Source organism: Candoia aspera, chromosome 3 (assembly GCF_035149785.1).
Source record: "Candoia aspera isolate rCanAsp1 chromosome 3, rCanAsp1.hap2, whole genome shotgun sequence".
NCBI lineage: Eukaryota > Metazoa > Chordata > Lepidosauria > Squamata > Boidae > Candoia > Candoia aspera.
In genome coordinates this window covers 22268400-22288826 of record NC_086155.1, presented here as the reverse complement: position 1 = coordinate 22288826, position 20427 = coordinate 22268400, and the positions used below count along the sequence as shown (strand labels likewise).

At 41.1% G+C, this 20427-nt stretch overlaps 1 protein-coding gene across 1 annotated transcript in view; it reads right to left on the bottom strand.

The window, feature by feature from the left end:
* LOC134494804 (thyrotropin-releasing hormone receptor-like) overlaps positions 1-19899 on the bottom strand; it is a 40902-nt gene extending 21003 nt beyond the window's left edge. The window contains exon 1 of the mRNA XM_063300050.1: positions 19090-19899. Coding sequence (XP_063156120.1) covers positions 19090-19899 — 810 coding nt within the window. The remainder of the gene's footprint in view (positions 1-19089) is intronic.
* Between the last annotated feature and the right edge of the window lie 528 nt (positions 19900-20427).

Sequence of the window (20427 nt, the reverse complement as noted above, 5' to 3'; positions counted from 1 at the left end):
ACAGTTTTTCAGTCTCCTTTGTCCTGAGATGGCCTAGCCTCAGTTTCACACCATACCTTTCTCTGCTTGCCTTCCCCCCTCCATTCACCCACCACTAGCCTTGTCCCACCTAAGCAAACCCAATAGTTGATTCCCACAGAATCTCCAATAAAAGTTTTTCCACACACTCCTTCAAAATCACCTGCTTTTCCTCACCCTACTTGCACTCTCTCTCCTAGTCTACCAATTCCCTGCTACTCCTCACCCCAGTCTCACCCATCCAGGCAAGATATTTAGACAACTTCCTGTTTGGTCTATCCTTCAGACCCCACTCTCCACAAGTACCCTCACTCAAGCAACCTCCATTTCTCAAACCACTTGTCCAATTTCTCCTCTTCAGTCCTCTACTCTCTTTGATCCACATTATAAAGAGAGAGAAAAAAGCTGCTTATTCCAACAGAGATTTGCCTATATTCCAGGATGTACCAGAATGATTATTAATGTTCACGAGGGAAAACGAAGACTGACATTTTCTGCTGCTTCTTGCTTTTCCTAAAGCCAGACAAAGCCTGCTTGGAATACTGTGAAAACAGACCTCAGGAAATATTTCCTTCCATTTTAGAAACTGATATCTTATTCCTGCTTCTGGTTGCTGTTCTGAGGCTCACTGTGAGGGGAAAGTCAATAAATGAAGGCATGAATGATGAGATGGAAGAAAACAATCTCTCTCACACAAAAGAACAGAGCTTATTTAATAATATATCACCCAGAAGACACACCAAAAGAGGGCAGGAGATTGTTCAGCTCAATAATTGGTACCAATGAAAGAATGAAGCAGTTCTTGGTCATGGCTCATGATAGCATAATCATGCTATATCAGTAGTGAATACAAAGTACCAATGCTAGTGACTCCAAGCCTTTCATATAATGCATGAGGTTTTTGTATGTCATTTCCAATACTGCCAAGATCCATCCATCTTGCTTTGAAGACCTCCTTCCAGTTTTTGATTTCCACATTTAAATAGATATCTTGCCGTTACCTTCCCCAGGGATTGTGTTTAGTCTGACCTCTCTGTCATGACCTTCCTGTCTTGGGTGGCCCTTCACAGTTTAGCTCATGGTGTCATTGAGGTGCTCAAGCTCCAGCACCACGACAAGGTAATGATCCTTTGCTGGAGGCTTTAGACTATACTTGTAATAAACTGTTGTGCAAAGGGAGGTGGTTCTAATAGGGGATTGTCCTCTATCAAGCTTTAAAATATTGGTCTGTCATCCGACAGCAATTTAAACAGGATACAAAGGAGAATCCAAGCAAGCTTGTTGCAGAGATTTCTGTCATTTCATGTAAGAATAAAGTGCTTGAGGCATTCTTTGACCAGTCTTGTTTTGAACATTGCCAATTTCAGTTTAATAGTTTAGGGACTGACCCTACTGCCCTGAAGAAGATTAATGCAAACTCTGCATTGGGAGCCAAATTTCTCTCTGGTTTTAGCCAAAAGAATTATTTGTTTATTTATTTATTTATTTATTTATTGTCATTGTTGTTGTGTTGTTATAAAAATTACAAGAAGAAAGAAGAAGAAATAATGCTGATACAAATACATACTGAAAGGAATATATAGTAAGAAAAGGAAAAAGAAAAAAGCAGTATAAGCAAAAAAATACAGGTGGATGACTAACAAATATCTTATAGCCAGCAGATTTAAGGTGCCAGATAGCTAATATATTCTAATAGACCATAAACAATTTAGATACTATAAGACATTTCATATTCAATTTCTACTGAAAACATGTCTCTATTGAACTGTAAAATTATTTGGTTGGCAGAAATGCAACTGATAAGAGGAAAAAGAAAAGTGATACATAATGAACAATGCATTAAAACTACTGCAAATAATGGGTAGGCTATATATCAGATTGAGAGCCAGTTTGGTGTGGTGGTTAAGGCATCAGGCTAGAAACTGGGAGACCAGGAGTTCTAATCCTGCTTTAGGCACAAAGCCAGCTGGGTGACCTTGGGCCAGTCACTCTCTCTCAGCCCTAGGAGGTAGCAATGGCAAACTACTTCTGAATCTTGCCACAAAAACTGCAGGGACTTGTCCAGGGAGTCACCAGGGGTCAAAAGCTGACTTGAAGGAACCAAAAAAAAAATCAGATTAAAGTACAAATTCTAGAACCCAAACTTGGGATGTAGCGAAATTCCATGTACAGAATTATAGCCCAGAAAAGGTTTCCAAATAGGATTGAATGGTATATCAGATTTACTTTTATGTATGAATTTGTTTTAGACATCCAGGCATATTCCACAGTTTCATTAACCATTCTTTCATATGCAACACAGACAAAAAACAGGTGAAGCTTCAATCACACCATCACAGCTTCCATCTTGACTTTTTAAACCATGCTCGATGGATATACCCTTGTTCCTATAAAATAAATTCTTATCTCCATCACAATTTCAATAGCTTTTAACAGTATCCTGCAGTTAGAAAACATTCTGACTCCACTACGACTTGTCCAGAAGTTCAAAAGTTCTTAAAAAAATGTAATATTTACAAAAATCCTCTCTTCCAGGTTGCTGAATACTATGCTTGGTTTCTGACTTCACCAACTTCTAATTCCATTTAGAAAGGTATTGTTGTTTATTCGTTTAGTCGCTTCCGACTCTTCGTGACTTCATGGACCAGCCCACGCCAGAGCTTCCTGTCGGTCGTCAACACCCCCAGCTCCCCCAGGGACGAGTCCGTCACCTCTAGAATATCATCCATCCACCTTGCCCTTGGTCGGCCCCTCTTCCTTTTGCCTTCCACTCTCCCTAGCATCATCGTCTTCTCCAGGGTGTCCTGTCTTTTCATTATGTGGCCAAAGTATTTCAGTTTTGCCTTGAATATCATTCCCTCAAGTGAGCAGTCTGGCTTGATTTCCTGGAGGATGGACTGGATTGATCTTCTTGCAGTCCAAGGCACTCTCAGAATTTTCCTCCAACACCATAGTTCAAAAGCATCGATCTTCCTTCTCTCAGCCTTCCTTATGGTCCAGCTCTCACAGCCATATGTTACTAAGGGGAACACCATTGCTTTAACTATGTGGACCTTCATTGTCAGTGTGATGTCTCTGCTCTTAACTATTTTATCGAGATTGGTCATTACTCTTCTCACAAGGATTAAGCGTCTTCTGATTTCCTGACTGCAGTCAGCATCTGCAGTAATCTTCGCACCCAGAAGTACAAAGTCTTTCACTGCTTCTACATTTTCTCCCTCTATTTGCCAGTTATCAATCAAGCTGGTTGCCATAATCTTGGTTTTTTTCAGGTTTAGCTGCAAGCCAGCTTTTGCACTTGCTTCTTTCACCTTCATCATAAGGCTCCTCAGTTCCTCTTCACTTTCAGCCATCAGAGTGGTGTCATCTGCATATGTGTGATTGTTGATGTTTCTTCCAGCAATTTTAACCCCAGCCTTGGATTCCTCAAGCCCAGCATGTCACATGATGTGTTCTGCATACAAGTTGAATAGGTAGGGTGAGAGTATACAACCCTGCTGTACTCCTTTCCCAATCTTAAACCAGTCCCTTGTTCCGTGGTCTGTTCTTACTGTTGCTACTTGGTCGTTATACAGATTTCTCAGGAGGCATACAAGATGACTTGGTATCCCCATACCACTAAGAACTTGCCACAATTTGTTATGGTCCACACAGTAAAACTTCAGCAAAGGATCGTTACCTTGTCGTGGTGCTGGAGCTTGAGCACCTCAATGATGCCATGAGCTAAACCGTGAAGGGCCACCCAAGACGGGAAGGTCATGACAGAGAGGTCAGACCAAATGCGATCCCTGGGGAAGGTAATGGCAACCCACCCCAGTATTCTTGCCGTGAAAACTAAATGGATCAGTACAACCAGAGATATGTCGGTATACCATCGGAAGATGAGACCCCCAGGTCGGAAGATGGTCAAAGTGCTACTGGGGAGGAACAGAGGATGAGCTCAACTAGCCCCAGACGTGATGACGCAGCTAGCTCAAAGCCGAAAGGACGGCTAGCGGCCGACGGTGCTGGTGGTGAATGGCGAATCCGATGTTCTAAGGATCAACACACCATTGGAAACTGGAATGTAAGATCTATGAGCCAGGGCAAATTGGATGTGGTTATTGGTGAGATGTCAAGATTAAAGATAGACATCCTGGGCGTCAGTGAACTGAAATGGACTGGAATGGGCCACTTCACATCAAATGACCACCAGATCTACTACTGTGGACAAGAGGATCACAGAAGAAATGGAGTAGCCTTCATAATTAATAGTAAAGTGGCTAAAGCAGTGCTTGGATACAACCCAAAAAACGACAGAATGATCTCAATTCGAATTCAGGGCAAGCCATCTAACATCACAGTGATCCAAATATACGCCCCAACCACAAATGCTAAAGAAGCTGAAGTAGAGCAGTTCTATGAGGATCTGCAGCACTTACTGGACAACACGCCTAAAAGAGATGTTATTTTCATCACAGGAGACTGGAATGCTAAGGTGGGCAGTCAAATGACACCTCGAATTACAGGTAAGTATGGCCTGGGAGAACAAAATGAAGCAGGACATAGGCTGATAGAATTTTGCCAAGACAACTCACTCTGCATAACAAACACTCTCTTCCAACAACCTAAGAGACGGCTTTATACATGGACTTCACCAGATGGACAACACCGAAATCAGATTGATTACATCCTTTGCAGCCAAAGGTGGCGGACATCTGTACAGTCGGTAAAAACAAGGCCTGGAGCTGACTGTAGTTCAGATCACGAACTTCTTCTTGCACAATTTAGGATCAGACTAAAGAGATTACGGAAGACCCACAGATCAGCTAGATATGAGCTCACTAATATTCCTAAGGAATATGCAGTGGAGGTGAGGAATCGATTTAAGGGACTGGACTTAGTAGATAGGGTCCCAGAAGAATTATGGACAGAAGTTGGCAGCATTGTTCAGGAGGCGGCAACAAAATACATCCCAAAGAAAGAGAAAACCAAGAAGGCAAAATGGCTGTCTGCTGAGACACTAGAAGTAGCCCAAGAAAGAAGGAAAGCAAAAGGCAACAGTGATAGGGGGAGATATGCCCAATTAAATGCAAAATTCCAGAGGTTAGCCAGAAGAGATAAGGAATTATTTTTAAACAAGCAATGCGCGGAAGTGGAAGAAGACAATAGAATAGGAAGGACAAGAGACCTCTTCCAGAAAATTAGAAACATTGGAGGTAAATTCCAGGCCAAAATGGGTATGATCAAAAACAAAGATGGCAAGGACCTAACAGAAGAAGAAGAGATCAAGAAAAGGTGGCAAGAATATACAGAAGACCTGTATAGGAAGGATAACAATATCGGGGATAGCTTTGACGGTGTGGTCAGTGAGCTAGAGCCAGACATCCTGAAGAGTGAGGTTGAGTGGGCCTTAAGAAGCATTGCTAATAACAAGGCAGCAGGAGACGACGGCATCCCAGCTGAACTGTTCAAAATCTTGCAAGATGATGCTGTCAAGGTAATGCATGCTATATGCCAGCAAATTTGGAAAACACAAGAATGGCCATCAGATTGGAAAAAATCAACTTATATCCCCATACCATACCATACCATAGTAGGGATGCGGTGGCGCTGCGGGTTAAACCGCTGAGCTGTCGATCGGAAGGTCGGCGGTTCGAAACCGCGCGGCGGGGTGAGCTCCCGTTGTTAATCCCAGCTCCTGCTCACCTAGCAGTTCGAAAACATGCAAATGTGAGTAGATCAATAGGTACCGCTTCGGCGGGAAGGTAACGGCGTTCCGAGTCGTCATGCTGGCCACATGACCCGGAAGTGTCTATGACAACGCCGGCTCCAAGGCTTAGAAACGGAGATGAGCACCGCCCCCTAGAGTCGGATTCGACTGGACTTTACGTCAAGGGAAACCTTTACCTTTACCTTATCCCCATACCAAAAAAGGGAAACACTAAAGAATGTTCAAACTATCGAACAGTGGCACTCATTTCACATGCCAGTAAGGTAATGCTCAAGATCCTGCAAGGTAGACTTCAGCAATTCATGGAGCGAGAATTGCCAGATGTACAAGCTGGGTTTAGAAAAGGCAGAGGAACTAGAGACCAAATTGCCAATATCCGCTGGATAATGGAAAAAGCCAGGGAGTTTCAGAAAAACATCTATTTCTGTTTTATTGACTATTCTAAAGCCTTTGACTGTGTGGACCATAACAAATTGTGGCAAGTTCTTAGCGGTATGGGGATACCAAGTCATCTTGTATGCCTCCTGAAGAATCTGTATAACGACCAAGTAGCAACAGTAAGAACGGACCACGGAACAACGGACTGGTTTAAGATTGGGAAAGGAGTACGGCAGGGCTGTATCCTCTCACCCTACCTATTCAACTTGTATGCAGAACACATCATGCGACAAGCTGGCCTTGAGGAATCCAAGGCTGGAGTTAAAATCTCTGGAAGAAACATTAACAATCTCAGATATGCAGATGATACCACTTTGATGGCTGAAAGTGAAGAGGAACTGAGGAGCCTTATGATGAAGGTGAAAGAAGAAAGTGCAAAAGCTGGCTTGCAGCTAAACCTCAAAAAAACCAAGATTATGGCAACCAGCTTGATTGATAACTGGCAAATAGAGGGAGAAAATGTAGAAGCAGTGAAAGACTTTGTATTCCTAGGTGCAAAGATTACTGCAGATGCTGACTGCAGTCAGGAAATCAGAAGACGCTTAATCCTTGGGAGAAGAGCAATGACAAATCTCGATAAAATAGTCAAGAGCAGAGACATCACACTGACAACAAAGGCCCGCATAGTTAAAGCAATGGTGTTCCCTGTAGTAACATATGGCTGCGAGAGCTGGACCATAAGGAAGGCTGAGCGAAGGAAGATCGATGCTTTTGAACTGTGGTGTTGGAGGAAAATTCTGAGAGTGCCTCGGACTGCCAGAAGATCAAACCAGTCCATCCTCCAGGAAATAAAGCCAGACTGCTCACTTGAGGGAATGATATTAAAGGCAAAACTGAAATACTTTGGCCACATAATGAGAAGACAGGACACCCTGGAGAAGATGCTGATGCTAGGGAGAGTGGAAGGCAAAAGGAAGAGGGGCCGACCAAGGGCAAGATGGATGGATGATATTCTAGAGGTGATGGACTCGTCCCTGGGGGAGCTGGGGGTGTTGACGACCGACAGGAAGCTCTGGCGTGGGCTGGTCCATGAAGTCACGAAGAGTCGGAAGCGACTAAACGAATGAACAACAACAACACACAGTAAAAAGCTTTAGAATAGTCAATAAAACAGAAATAGATGTTTTTCTGAAACTCCCTGGCTTTTTCCATTATCCAGCGGATATTGGCAATTTGGTCTCTAGTTCCTCTGCCTTTTCTAAACCCAGCTTGTACATCTGGCAATTCTCGCTCCATGAACTGCTGAAGTCTACCTTGCAGGATCTTGAGCATTACCTTACTGGCATGTGAAATGAGTGCCACTGTTCGATAGTTTGAACATTCTTTAGTGTTTCCCTTTTTTGGTATGGGGATATAAGTTGATTTTTTCCAGTCTGATGGCCATTCTTGTGTTTTCCAAATTTACCTTGACAGCATCATCTCGCAAGATTTTGAACAGTTCAGCTGGGATGCCGTCATCTCCTGCTGCCTTGTTATTAGCAATGCTTCTTAACGCCCATTCAACCTCACTCTTCAGAATGTCTGGCTCTAGCTCACTGACCACACCGTCAAAGCTATCCCCGATATTGTTATCCTTCCTATACAGGTCTTCCGTATATTCTTGCCACCGTTTCTTGATCTCTTCTTCTTCTGTTAGGTCCTTGCCATCTTTGTTTTTGATCATACCCATTTTGGCCTGGAATTTACCTCCGATGTTTCTAATTTTCTGGAAGAGGTCTCTTGTCCTTCCTATTCTATTGTCTTCTTCCACTTCCGCACATTGCTTGTTTAAGAATAATTCCTTATCTCTTCTGGCTAACCTCTGGAATTTTGCATTTAATTGGGCATATCTCCCCCTTTCACTGTTGCCTTTTGCTTTCCTTCTTTCTTGGGCTACTTCTAGTGTCTCAGCAGACAGCCATTTTGCCTTCTTGGTTTTCTCTTTCTGTGGGATGTGTTTTGTTGCCGCCTCCTGAACAATGTTGCGAACTTCTGTCCATAGTTCTTCCGGGACCCTATCTACTAAGTCCAGTCCCTTAAATCTATTCTTCACCTCCACTGCATATTCCTTAGGAATATCAGTGAGCTCATATCTAGCTGATCTGTGGGTCTTCCCTAATCTCTTTAGTCTGATCCTAAATTGTGCAAGAAGAAGTTCGTGATCTGAACTACAGTCAGCTCCAGGTCTTGTTTTTACCGACTGTATAGATGTCCGCCACCTTTGGCTGCAAAGGATGTAGTCATAGAATTGCTACTGAGCAGCAAAAGACAAGGTTATTGACAATGGCAGTTCTAAGTTATTGGTTCTTCTTGAATTACTGATATCAATATTTTTTTCATTTTGAAAAGAGCTAAATACACATTAGGCCACAGCAGCTCTGAAGCAGTAGAAAAATATGGAGACTTCGGGATTGCTGTTGCTCAGAAAAAGTCTACAACAGAAACTTTACCTGGTGATTATACTGTAAATGCCTTTAAATCTCTTGACAAGCTTATTCACAAATGAATATCAGCCATCTCCCCGTCCTGCCCAGGAAGATAGCAGCTACTGTATCTATAATCTGTCTTGAAGAATGGTTATTTGCATCCATTCAGAATTGTGAGCTGTGCTTTTTCACCCCTTTTGACTGGAAATTGTCCCTTCATCTGCTTAGATTCAAAGGAACCAAAAAAAGAAACACACCCACCCTTGCAAGCAAACATGGAAAGATGCATTTGTACACTTCCCATTGGCAAACACTGATTCAATTCATCTACTTGTTCAACTCCAGGGGTGAGGGGGAGTTGTTCATTTCCCCGTGCATAGCTTATGATACTGATATTTTTTCACAAACAACAAACTGGATGCAGAGTTGTCCCTCGTACGCCTGGCTTTCAAATCTGGGTTGCAAAAGGTTGCTATCCTAGATGGTAGCAAAGAGACTCTTAAAAACTATATCTTTCCTGGCATCTAATGATCACCCAGATCTAGTAGCCCCTCCCATTCATAGTTTGGAGGCATTTTCCCTTCTGTAAACAAAGAGTAACAGATTCTGAGAAAGTTTCACACCAGAAGAAAGAGAAGGTGAATAGTTTGGGGGCAGAAGCAAGGGCAGTATTTTCCAGGGGATTAAATTTGGAAGGAGTATTTTTATAATTCTGTTTAGTTCAGTTTAGGGCTTATACTAGAGTTCGTGTTTCTCATTCCTGATTTTCTTTTCTTTTTCTTTTCTTTTTAAATTTTAATTAAAGATATACTGATCAACAAAATGCTGAAATAGAAACACAACAACAAAAAAAGCAGAAAACCAAAATACAGAAGTCAAAACATGTAAGTACCTGATTTGGGCCATGGGTGTGTGCACTCACATACGCTTTAAGGTTAAAAAGAATGGTTTTTACAGATTGAGGAAAGTACCAGGATTTGCTTTGTTGATAAAATTTAAAAATTGAAACCAAGTGTGAATAAAACAATCTTCAATTAAAGGAATCTCCATGACTCTTTGCTGCTAATATTTCAGCCAAGAGTACTCCTCACAATTTTAAATACCATTCATCCAAAGAAAGGCATATTTTACTTGTCTGGTGTTTTGCTATAGTAAATCTGGAACTTACAATAAAATGGAAAGCATTGTTTGGGTTGCACCATTTTATATGACCTGTAAAAATAAAGAATAAAGTTACTTCTAATAATAAATTATTAAAGATCTTCATATATTTTTCTGAGTTCCCTCAGAAACTTCCAACCAAAATGAATAATTGAAATCTTGGCTTTTAAGTCAAACACAGTCTGCCTTTTGTTAATGGTACTTAATATTTTGGGAAGGGGTTGACCATGCATTTGGAGAATGCTCCACAAGTCCCTGTTATAAATGCTGGATATATACAGTGGGATTTTTTGGGGGGGAGGTCAAAATTAAATTGGGAAAGATAAATAAGAGTAATACTCAAGTATAAATGTGAAAGAGAATATCCAGAGTATTCCCTCACTCTCAGCAAATCAATGACTACTAAAATTAAGCTGGTGGCAAGAGAGAAAAATACCCAACAAGATTTTTAACTGAAACATAAATGGATTGATCTAAATTCCTACCTTTTTAATGGCAATAAGGCCATAAAGTATTATTTAGCTTTTTAATTCTGAGCCTCATAAATGCACTTCCTTCCATTTCCTTCCAAATAGAAGAAAACGGAACATTGATTTAACTAATTTATCTTCAGAGCCACTCTCTCTGATTAAGTATCTAAGGTAAGCATTCAGCTCCACGGCCCAGAGGTTCATAGGAGAGCTTAATGAACAAAGTATTGAAATAAAGAATTATAACCTTGTTTAAAGCAATTTCAGAAATGTAACAGTGGCTACAATCCTACGCACACCAGGGAGGACATCTCATAATATTCAAGGAAACTGAGTTTGAAATAGATATGACTGGGTTATATGAGCTTCACTAAGAAATTGAGCTTTTACTTTTTCTTGAACATAGCGGGTTATATTGTGCTTTATGGCCCATTCTGCCCCCTCTGGCTTATTTTTAGGATGACAGCTCTTAATTTGCACAAGTGTATATCACACGACATTAGAAAAATCATTATCTAAGGCAGGAATTCCTAGGCTATGAATGGCCAGGGAACTCCTAATGTGATACAATTAATGAACTCAGGTTTTATACTGGGTCAGATTTGGTCCATCTTGACTATTGTGTACTCCATCTCCTTAGCTTCAGAGGGGGCTCCTTCCAAGCCCTTCCTGGAGATCCTCAGGATTGAACATAGGAATTTGCAGACATTCTGCCACTGGGATTTCTTCTACTGAAAAGTTACTAGGTTGGATCCACTCTTAGCGTAGATCAAGTGTAATCAGGGGGCTTATGTTACATGCTTAAAACCCATTAATGTCAATGGATTGCAGTGTTTAGACTGACCCCATAATCTCTTGAAATACTTACTCATAGGGAAGATTGCTTGCTATAACTCTAAATAATTCATTGGTAAGGAAGGCTGGCTGGCTGGCTGCCCATGCGATGGTGAAAGCAGATAATTTCATTGTGTCTCTATAGTAGGTAGGAATGTCTCATCTTGTCAGTCTGCTCTGTGCAAGGAGCAGGGTCACTGGGAAGGACTTTGAGGCAACAGTCCAAGCCTGTTCTCAGCAGAATAAGTAGCAAGCCCTCCAAGTCCATTGAGTCTGGCTTATACACTTCGAAAGAGATGAACTCTGGGGAGGAGTGTGCCCTCCAAAGTCAGAGCTTGCTTATCCCACCACAACAGACATCTGTGAAAAAATGTCATTAAAATACCAGAAAACTCCAGCCCAATCAGAAGGCCTGCCTCTTGGATGCCTCTGCATTTTTTATTGAATTATGTTTACGGTTAAACAGCCAGTTTTTAAAAAAGAAGTACTGTCTATGCACTTATCGTAACAATGATTTGCCTTAATATAGAAGTGCCTTAAGCATTACAGGTACTAAGGACACCCATCTCACCCCTTAAACCTCCTTCCCAAAATGGGCCATGTCCTTGTCCACTTTTAAAATGTGGCTTTCAATATGCTACATAAAGCCAGGTTTGGACACTGAGCAAATGGAAGTCACATGTCTCCTGCCCTTAACTAAGGTTAAGAAAACACAAGTGCTGGGTTCACACAGTATCATATATACCTCCCCTAAACCATATTATGGATAGATGCAATGGCCTAGTTTATTCTGTAAAGTAGGATACACAATATCTTAAAACAGTGTCTGAGTTCGTACATCATGTGGAAACAAACAACACAGCCCTGTGTTACTGTAGTTGGAGATGTTGGGAAAACCCTGCTTATCTTTAAACCAGACTTGAGTAAGACTGTCCTTGAAACAAAACAGAAAGTTTCAGATAGATTTTTGATCTATTATAGCCTGGACCTCTGTAATGCTGGACACACGCCCACTCTGCAGATAGGAGTAATATCTAAACCTACTGTGTTAGGTAAGCCAAGTGTCATATCTCAACTTTCCTGCCTCCATACTAAGAATTAAAAAGCTTAATTATGTTGCCATCTTAAACATGGAAGGCTCTTCAGAGAACAATAAACAATGTGGGAGATCTAATGCAATATGTTATATCTTTTTAACTGTGTCAGGCTAAAAATGTAAATCAAAGGTAGTTACAGATCACACGGTAAATGAATATTTTAACCTTGATTTTAAAGAAAAAATACGATGAGTATACCTGAAAGACTACAATATTGCACACAGGAAGTTGGTTTATTGGGTTTTGTTTGTTTGTTAGTTGCACAAAGCTATAGATTTCCTTATATAGCTCAAGGACAATATACCTTTATAAAATGAAGCTTCTACTAGTAGCAGAAAAGATTGTTTTAATTAATAGTGCTAAAAAATACTGGAACCCTTTCCCTTGCTTTTCCCCAAACAGAACATGTCTTATTTTCTCCAAGTTTGCCCAATCCATTAGAAATGTCAGGGTGGGGTGTGAGAATGGGAAATTTAGAACCATAACCAAGGTGCTAAGAAAAAGTGGGAGGCCTCCCTCTACTGGATAAAAAATGCCATTGTTTCCACTTACAAACGCATACAGTGTATTCTACTAAATGAAAATAGGAATTTTTTTTCCATGATTAAAATGACCCTCAACCAGGATGCTTCTATATGATGCAGCAGCACATTCCTCCTATATGGAGATTTCCACTATAATAATGTCCACATGAAGCATGTGTGATAGAGTCCACAAATATATTTCAATACATGTTTTAATCCTTGTACCAAGCTGTGTCTTTTGGCTTCCCTCCCTTGCTTGTGCTGCCAGAAACATCTGACCAGCCACTGCCATGAGCAAATAGTTTTGCAAAATATACTTCTACCTAGTTAAAAAAAGGACATAATCATTTTGGCCTTGTATATGTTCTATCAATCATCCATCTATCTATCCATCCATCCATCCATCCATCCATCTATTTTTTTCTCCTGATTGATTTTGGATTTGATTGCAGTATATTTATTTATTCATTCATTCATTCTTCAAATTTCTGTCACCGCCCCTCTCCCCCAAAAAGGAGACAATTGATTGATTTAGGATTTGATTACAGCTGTGGTAACTTCAGCTGTATCAAAGTTTATTGACTTGATGGGGGTATGTTGTGTGTATAATTACACACATACATACAAATGCACATAGACACATATCTCTTACCTCCTTTCTGCGTTACTCATAGGAAGGAGGCATTCATATGATTAAGAGGTACTGTAGTTGGATAGATGAAACCTTAGCAAGCAATTCGCTCTACTCCACTTCCACAAATTAGATGTCAACATTTGCCAGTCACAAGCCTATGAGTCATGGCTTCTCTGGAATCCAGAAGCCCAATCCTAGAGGGTCTCAGAGGGGCCTATGGGTATGGTGATTTATAACCATATGGTTTCTACCTGTAGATGTCACACCTAATGCCCAGCCTAACTGCACAACTTCTAAGATGAGACCATCAACATGGCTCCACTGCCCCTTGACTGCATGAGCCATATAGAGAGAAAGCCACTATCAATTATATTTTATTTATAGATACTTTGGACAAATTGTAGAAAAGTAGCATATAAAACAGTGAATTTGGTGTTCTTATTTTAAACTCTTTAAATCCTAAATGTTTCCCTTTTGGCTGGTCAGAAAACACAATAATAAAACTATTTCTCTACAAGGAATACATCTACATTCATAATCAGAAAGGGCTTTTGAAGAATTCAGCTGGTAACTGCATTCTATTATGCTTGAGTGCAGGTACGTGTGAACCTTTACAATCATTTTGAATTAGAGAAATTAATAATACTTGATGTAAGTAAGAGCTATTTTACAAGCCGTGGCAGCGTAACATTCTCCAGATCAGGATATAATAATTGGCAATTACAGAGTAACCACACTTCTCTTTGCTCACAACTTTTTTTCTTTTTTGTTTTGTGGGAAAAGCAGTTTTCCTCTTTAATCTTGAACTGGAGAAAATCAAATTACTTTCTGAGTGAAGCTAGGTGCTTATGAGGCAGTCAGCCTGTGCACATTTTTTGCTGGAAAGGTGGGAGGAATACATATGTTGCTGGGAAATCATTTCCTTCAAGGGCTTGGGATGGAAAAAGGGACACAGCCCTGGTGGAAAAGCACTCTGCATAAGGTAGAAATGGGGAGGAAAGGGAGAAACAGTAGGAGAGAAGTGAGAAAGCTGGGGTGGCACAGAAAGGAGAGATGCAGTAGTGTACATTGTTGTAAATACCCACCCAGTTTCCCGTTTTGTCTTCTGGGGTGCCAGGGTTGGCAAGACACTAAAGAATAACCACTGATTTGCCATTGTGGGATTATCTAAGGTGCCAGGATTTGCATAACACCAAACCAGGATTGTTTTCTGGAATGCCAGGCTTGGCATGATATTAAAGAATTTGCCCTTTGCTGCCTCTGCTCTGGGGTACCAGGAAGGCTTGTAGAGCAGGTTGGCCAACACTGCTCTTCTTCTAGTCACAGGACCCCTTCATAACTAGAAGAACTCAGGAAAGTCAGGGTTTGGGTTTACTAACATATACTCTGTGTTTGTTAGGAAAGTAGCAGAAGCAGGCTGGCATGATAGTTACTGAGATAGGCAGATCACAGAGGAAAGTGGCATCTGGAGCCTTGCCACCCCCTACAGTATTTCTTAAGAAAAGTACATGCCTAGATATTCCTGTTCATAATTTCTCAGCGACCTGTTGAGTAGCAAAAACCTGGTCTGTATGCCTCCTCCTCATATAAAGCTGTACTGTACTTCATAAATGTTGCTCATTGTCACCTCTTACATTGTTCCAAACAGAATTCTGGCTAACGTGTGCCCAGGCACACTAAACAAACTAATCCCCCCTGTAGTTTTTGCATTCACCCTTGTTGCCTTTCCCTGTGATAAGGGAGCAATAAGGGTATTCTTGCCATCATCAGGCACAGATCTACTCCTCACACACTGTACATAAATTGCACAACTATCCTATAACCAAACCACATTCATAGTTTAACATGTCTCCAATTACACTATCTATAACTGCAGTTTCACCATCTACTATATTCTCAGAATATTTCCATCCCTTTTTTTCTTGGCCACTAGTATTTATAGCTTTCATAGCAAATTGTTATACGGCATATACCTCCTAGTTTCTGGAATGCAGACAACAGTATGTTGGCTTGCAAGGTAGTCTCTACATAAGAAATCTTAGCTTGCATGGAATAGAATAGCATGAACCTTCTTGGGATAAAAGTGAACATTGATTGTGCTTGGGTCATACTGTCAAAAGTGTTCCCAAACTGCCTGGTCCAATTAGTAGGAAAGGCTGTGTATGGCATGGGTATGACTAAGGCTGGTAACCTTGCCTACACCTTCTCTATATTACATCTCCATGCTGTGCTGAAAATTTCCAGAACTTTTTTTTTTTTTTTTTTACAAACAAGGCTTTTTAGACTGTTTCAGTATTTCATTGGAAATTTGTTTATGTTGTGGTTTTTGAGCTTACTTTTTTACTGCAAGGTTGTGAAGGATATTATATGGTGGTTTGTACACTTTGTTTTACACCAGTTCTTGCTACATCTCTTCAGCATCCTGTAGCCTCTCTGCTTATTCACCTTCCTGTTATGTCTGCTCATTCATCTTCTGCAAAATCCTCAGTGGAGGAATTTTCTCATGGTGTCCTACATTTGGATTTAATTGGAATATGTGGGAATCCAGGGAGGTTTTGCAATATTGACAAGATGGCTTTCTGAAAGATGAAAGTCAAGACCAATCCCAACTGCCCACACCTTGCTACCTGCCCAGTAAGATAATGCAAGAACCCTATGCCCAATCCTATGGAAATTCCATTGTTTTTTCTCCATCTTTGGAAAAAAATAAAGCATTTCTTTCTCAGAAAAATTTAATGCCAATTATTGTTACTGCAGAAGAAAATCAGGAAACATTCATCCATTGCATTATCCCTTTTGTATTCGGTGTACAGTATGCCATTAAACTAGCAGAGGTGAAGGTGGAAATATAAATAGTAACAGATCTTGGAAGGTTTGAGAGCTGTGCCCCTTCTCTGTTTATTGAATAGAAGTAGATATGAAGATCTCAGTCTGGATGTATCCTCTCTTAACATTAATCATTAATTGTAATTCTCCTAGTCCAATCAAGTGAAGAACCCTGATTCTCAAGGAAGTGTGTATAAAATTGTAGTCTTGGAAATTAATTTTAGTCACATGATTCAGACAGATATCACACCATGAGCAATAGACTTTTGATCCTCAGTAAACAGGGTTAGGATCACCACCTTCATCTCACAATGATTAAGCAGAGCAGCAGACTTCTGGATATTGCGAAATGTTGAATTCCTTTGGAACCAGGAGTAGCAACATTTTCATTACTAGGAATAGACATTTTTATTACAATTTTTCATAGCAGGAAAGGGTGCAGAGAACAGGGCAGTGAGTCATAACATCTCACAACTATAATGCATTTTAATTTTTGCTTATCTCCCATGAGAATTCAGATGGGAGTCAGGTCTCCAATATTTGATTATTTGTTGAACATTTTGGCAATGTGATTGGGGCAGGGGGTAGGCTCCAGGGGCTGTAAAAAGGTAGCTGGGGGCTGCATACCTTGCATGGGCTTAAGGCTGCCCACCTGTCCTTGGAAGCATGGCTTGCTAGAGGTGGGCAAGGCAGAACTCTTTCTTGAAGTCTATTTTCCCCACATTCCCTCTTGCTCTCCCTCCCCCTCCCTGGTCCCCAGGTTTGGGGTGAGGGATAGGTAATGTTTGTTCAGTCCACCCTTTTATATATCGGATTGTTTTTTAATAATGTTATGTTGGAGTGTTTTTTTCCAGAATCGTTTATTTTTATTGTATGCTGCCCAAAGTCATATTGGTTGAATTGGGTGGCCTTATAAATACTTGAAATAAATAAACAAACAAACAAACAAACAAATCATCTGGGAGTGGCCATATGAACCATTATTCGATAATGACATGACTGAGAAGTGAATGCTCTGAAGCCAGTGGCAAGGAAGAAATACTCTGTTGTCCAAAGCCTCAGAACAGAGACTTAGCATATCAAGGTCCAGAACAACAACAAAAGCCAATCAATAAATAGGAGAGGGGTATTCCATTCAGTTGCTGGTAGCAGCTGAAACTGGAATTCAATTCTACACTTAGTGGCTCATGGCTACAACTAGCTCAGCACAGCCTAGGGGCTGCCCTATATAGTATTTTCAAATAATTTCGCCTCAGCTCCACTCTTCCATATGCCAAGGTGTTCACATGAATAGGTCTTTGGAACTCCACCTTGTCTTCCCCAATTTGCAGATGTTACCCAAGAGAGAAAGATAAAGGATCTGTTCTTGTTCACATTTGTGGACTTCTAATGCAAAGTTCATCATCCAAGATGCCTTGGACAGTTTCTCCCACCAGCCCCATCCAACATGACCAGTGATGGGGATTGATGGGAATAGTAATCCAAGGGGTCCAAGTTGGAGAAGGCTGCTGTAATACTGCATGCCCACCTCCATTTAAAACCACTCTTTCCTATTTGTTCCTCCACCTTCAACCAAAATTGATATTAGCTTTCTAATGCCAGAGACTTTTCTTTTTAAAAAATCCACTTATGAATCCCTTTTCACTGGGTGACTCTGAACCTGTCATTCTTACTTTCAGCCTAGCCTACCATCCAGATATGTTGGGAAGATTAAACTAGGGAAACGAAAAGAACTATCTTTGTCTGCTTGAGCTTCTTGCATTATATAAAATACTTTGAAAAGAATAGACGGATGATGTAAATTAAGCTATATCTGGGAATGTCCAAGGGATTCTAGGATGAAATGAAAGGTATAATTTACTAAAGTTAAGTAGATGCATAATGCTCATTTTACCTGATAGAGCCCAGTTTTTATCTTCACTTCAAATCTAGGACCTCCAAATATTCCATATTTGTTCTTGTACTCATTTTTCTTTCCTAACATAACAACACTGTGTTATTCCAGCCATTATATTATCTTTATTTGTTCTTTCCTCCTTATTTCTGTAGCAGTACCCATAAATTCTATTTCCCATTCTGTCTATATCTTAATTAAATGCTCCACAATCTCCTATCTTTCACCAAAGGTAAATTGAATAGCAGAGTAGATGGAAAAGGTCCCAGCTTCATTGCTGGTGACTCCAGTTAAAAGGTCCAGATGATAGGGAAGAACTTCTTTGGCTTAGACACTGAAGAAAAGTTGCCAGACCAAAAAGGATAGGCAAAGAGCTTGTCCTGATATAATGTAGATTCTTGGTGTCAAACAAGTTCAATGTTATACTCAGAACAGATTCAGAAAACACTAGACAGTTAGTTGGGTCCTGAAATGGGGAGTGATTTGTAGAGCACATAGGGCATGCACTGAATTTCTATAGTGGAAGAAAGGGATGTGGATCAATACATTTGTATGCTAATACTTCCTTTTATTATTGCTCTAGGTCAATATTCACAGCTAGAGCCCAGCACAACACATTTCATAGCAGCTTCTCTTCTCCTTCCCCTTTTCCTTTTCACTAGGGCAGCAACATAGTTCATCAAGGTGAAGCTGCATTTGAGGAAATATTAAACATCACCAAATGATCAATTATTGGTGCCTGGGGTGAATCACCTCACCTTCCTAACCTTTGAGAAAAATAGTCATGGTAGTGGAGGATACTGGAGTTTTCTCTCTCTGACACCAAAATCTCTTACCCTAAGACAGTTTGGAAAGGACCATAGTTCAGTAGCAGCAGAGGCTCCCTTTTCTTCTTCATCATCATCACATAAAAGAATCAGATGGGACATGTTGACTACTCTGCCTGAAATCCTAGAGAGTTACTGTTCCTAAGAGGAGAAAAAAACTGGACTAGGTGGACAAAGGCTTCCTAAACTCCCATGCAGCTACACACCTAATCTGCATCTCTACCCTAAAAAGAAGCAAAAAGAAGAACCTGTTTCCTGGAGCTCAAAGCACCCTTGTTCCCCCGGCAAGAGAGCTTCATGGAGCTGGAGGTAGTGATGGAGCTGCTGCGTTTGCTCAGCCGGCTTGCATGCTGCGGTGTTGCAGGCAGTGGGTTCATGAAGAGAATGCGGGCAATGAGACCATAGAGGACAGTGGCCAAGCCCAGGGGGACGACGTAGAAGATGGTGAAGTCTAAGAAGTAGATGGGCATGTAGAGGTTCCTGGAGACACGGTAGCCACAGCTGACTTGAGTGCCATCAGTAAACATGGCTTTCGAGGTGTCCACCAAAAAGAACCACATGAGACAATAGAGCGAAGTGCAGAGCCACAGGGCAGCGATGATGCGCTTGGCCCGGGCTACAGTGCAAAGCAGCTGTGCCTTAATTGAGTGGCAGATGGCAATGTAGCGCTCCACTGTGAAAGCTGTGATGGAGCATGCTGAGATGTTGATGCCCAAGTACTGCAGGTAAGTAATGCACAGGCAACCAGCATAGCCATACACCCAGGAGGCCACCACCTCAGAGATGTTGGGCAGCCCTGCTGCCAGTAGCACAATCAGGTCGGCCACAGCCAGGCTAACCAGGTAGCAGTTGGTGGGAGTCACCATGTGCTTGGTGCGAAGGACCACCAGGACCACCATGACATTGCCTGCAATGCCTACCCCACAGATCAGCAGGACCAGCAAGATGGTGACCACCTGCACCTCCAGGGGCAACTGTGGCATCTTGTTCAGAAGAGTCTGATTGGTGCTGACATTGCTCATGGGGGTTCCGAAGGAGTCCCAAGATTGATTCTCCATTTGTGGCTCTCGCGTGGATTGTTCTTCCTTGATGCTGATAATTTCCAAGCCAAGAACTACTTCAACAGGTACCCTAAGCCAGCAAGAAGAAAGAGAAACATTGAAATATTGAAACATAAGATAGGAGGCCATAATTCAGTTTATGGTGGCAATTCTTTTAATGACACAGCAAAGTGTGGGTGGTACATTCAACCACAAGGAGAAAACAAGGGTATTTATAATTCTCAGTTCCAAAGCTCTAGAGACAGGAACCCTTGCAGACATTGCAACTAGAGATTAAGTTGGTCCAAGAGTTGGAATCAAGAGATCAATTTAGTATTTGCTACAGGGTAAATATAGCTTACCCATATCTAAAACAACATATTTCATATGAAAGTGGGTGATACTATGAAGTGAGCCCCAGTATCTCTTAATATCTACTTGTCACCAGGAATGTTCAACACGTCAAGAACTAATTTGATTCAATGGTGGTTTGATTGAATCACCCACTGAAGCAGTTCCACTAAGCATCATGGTTCTTCCATGTCT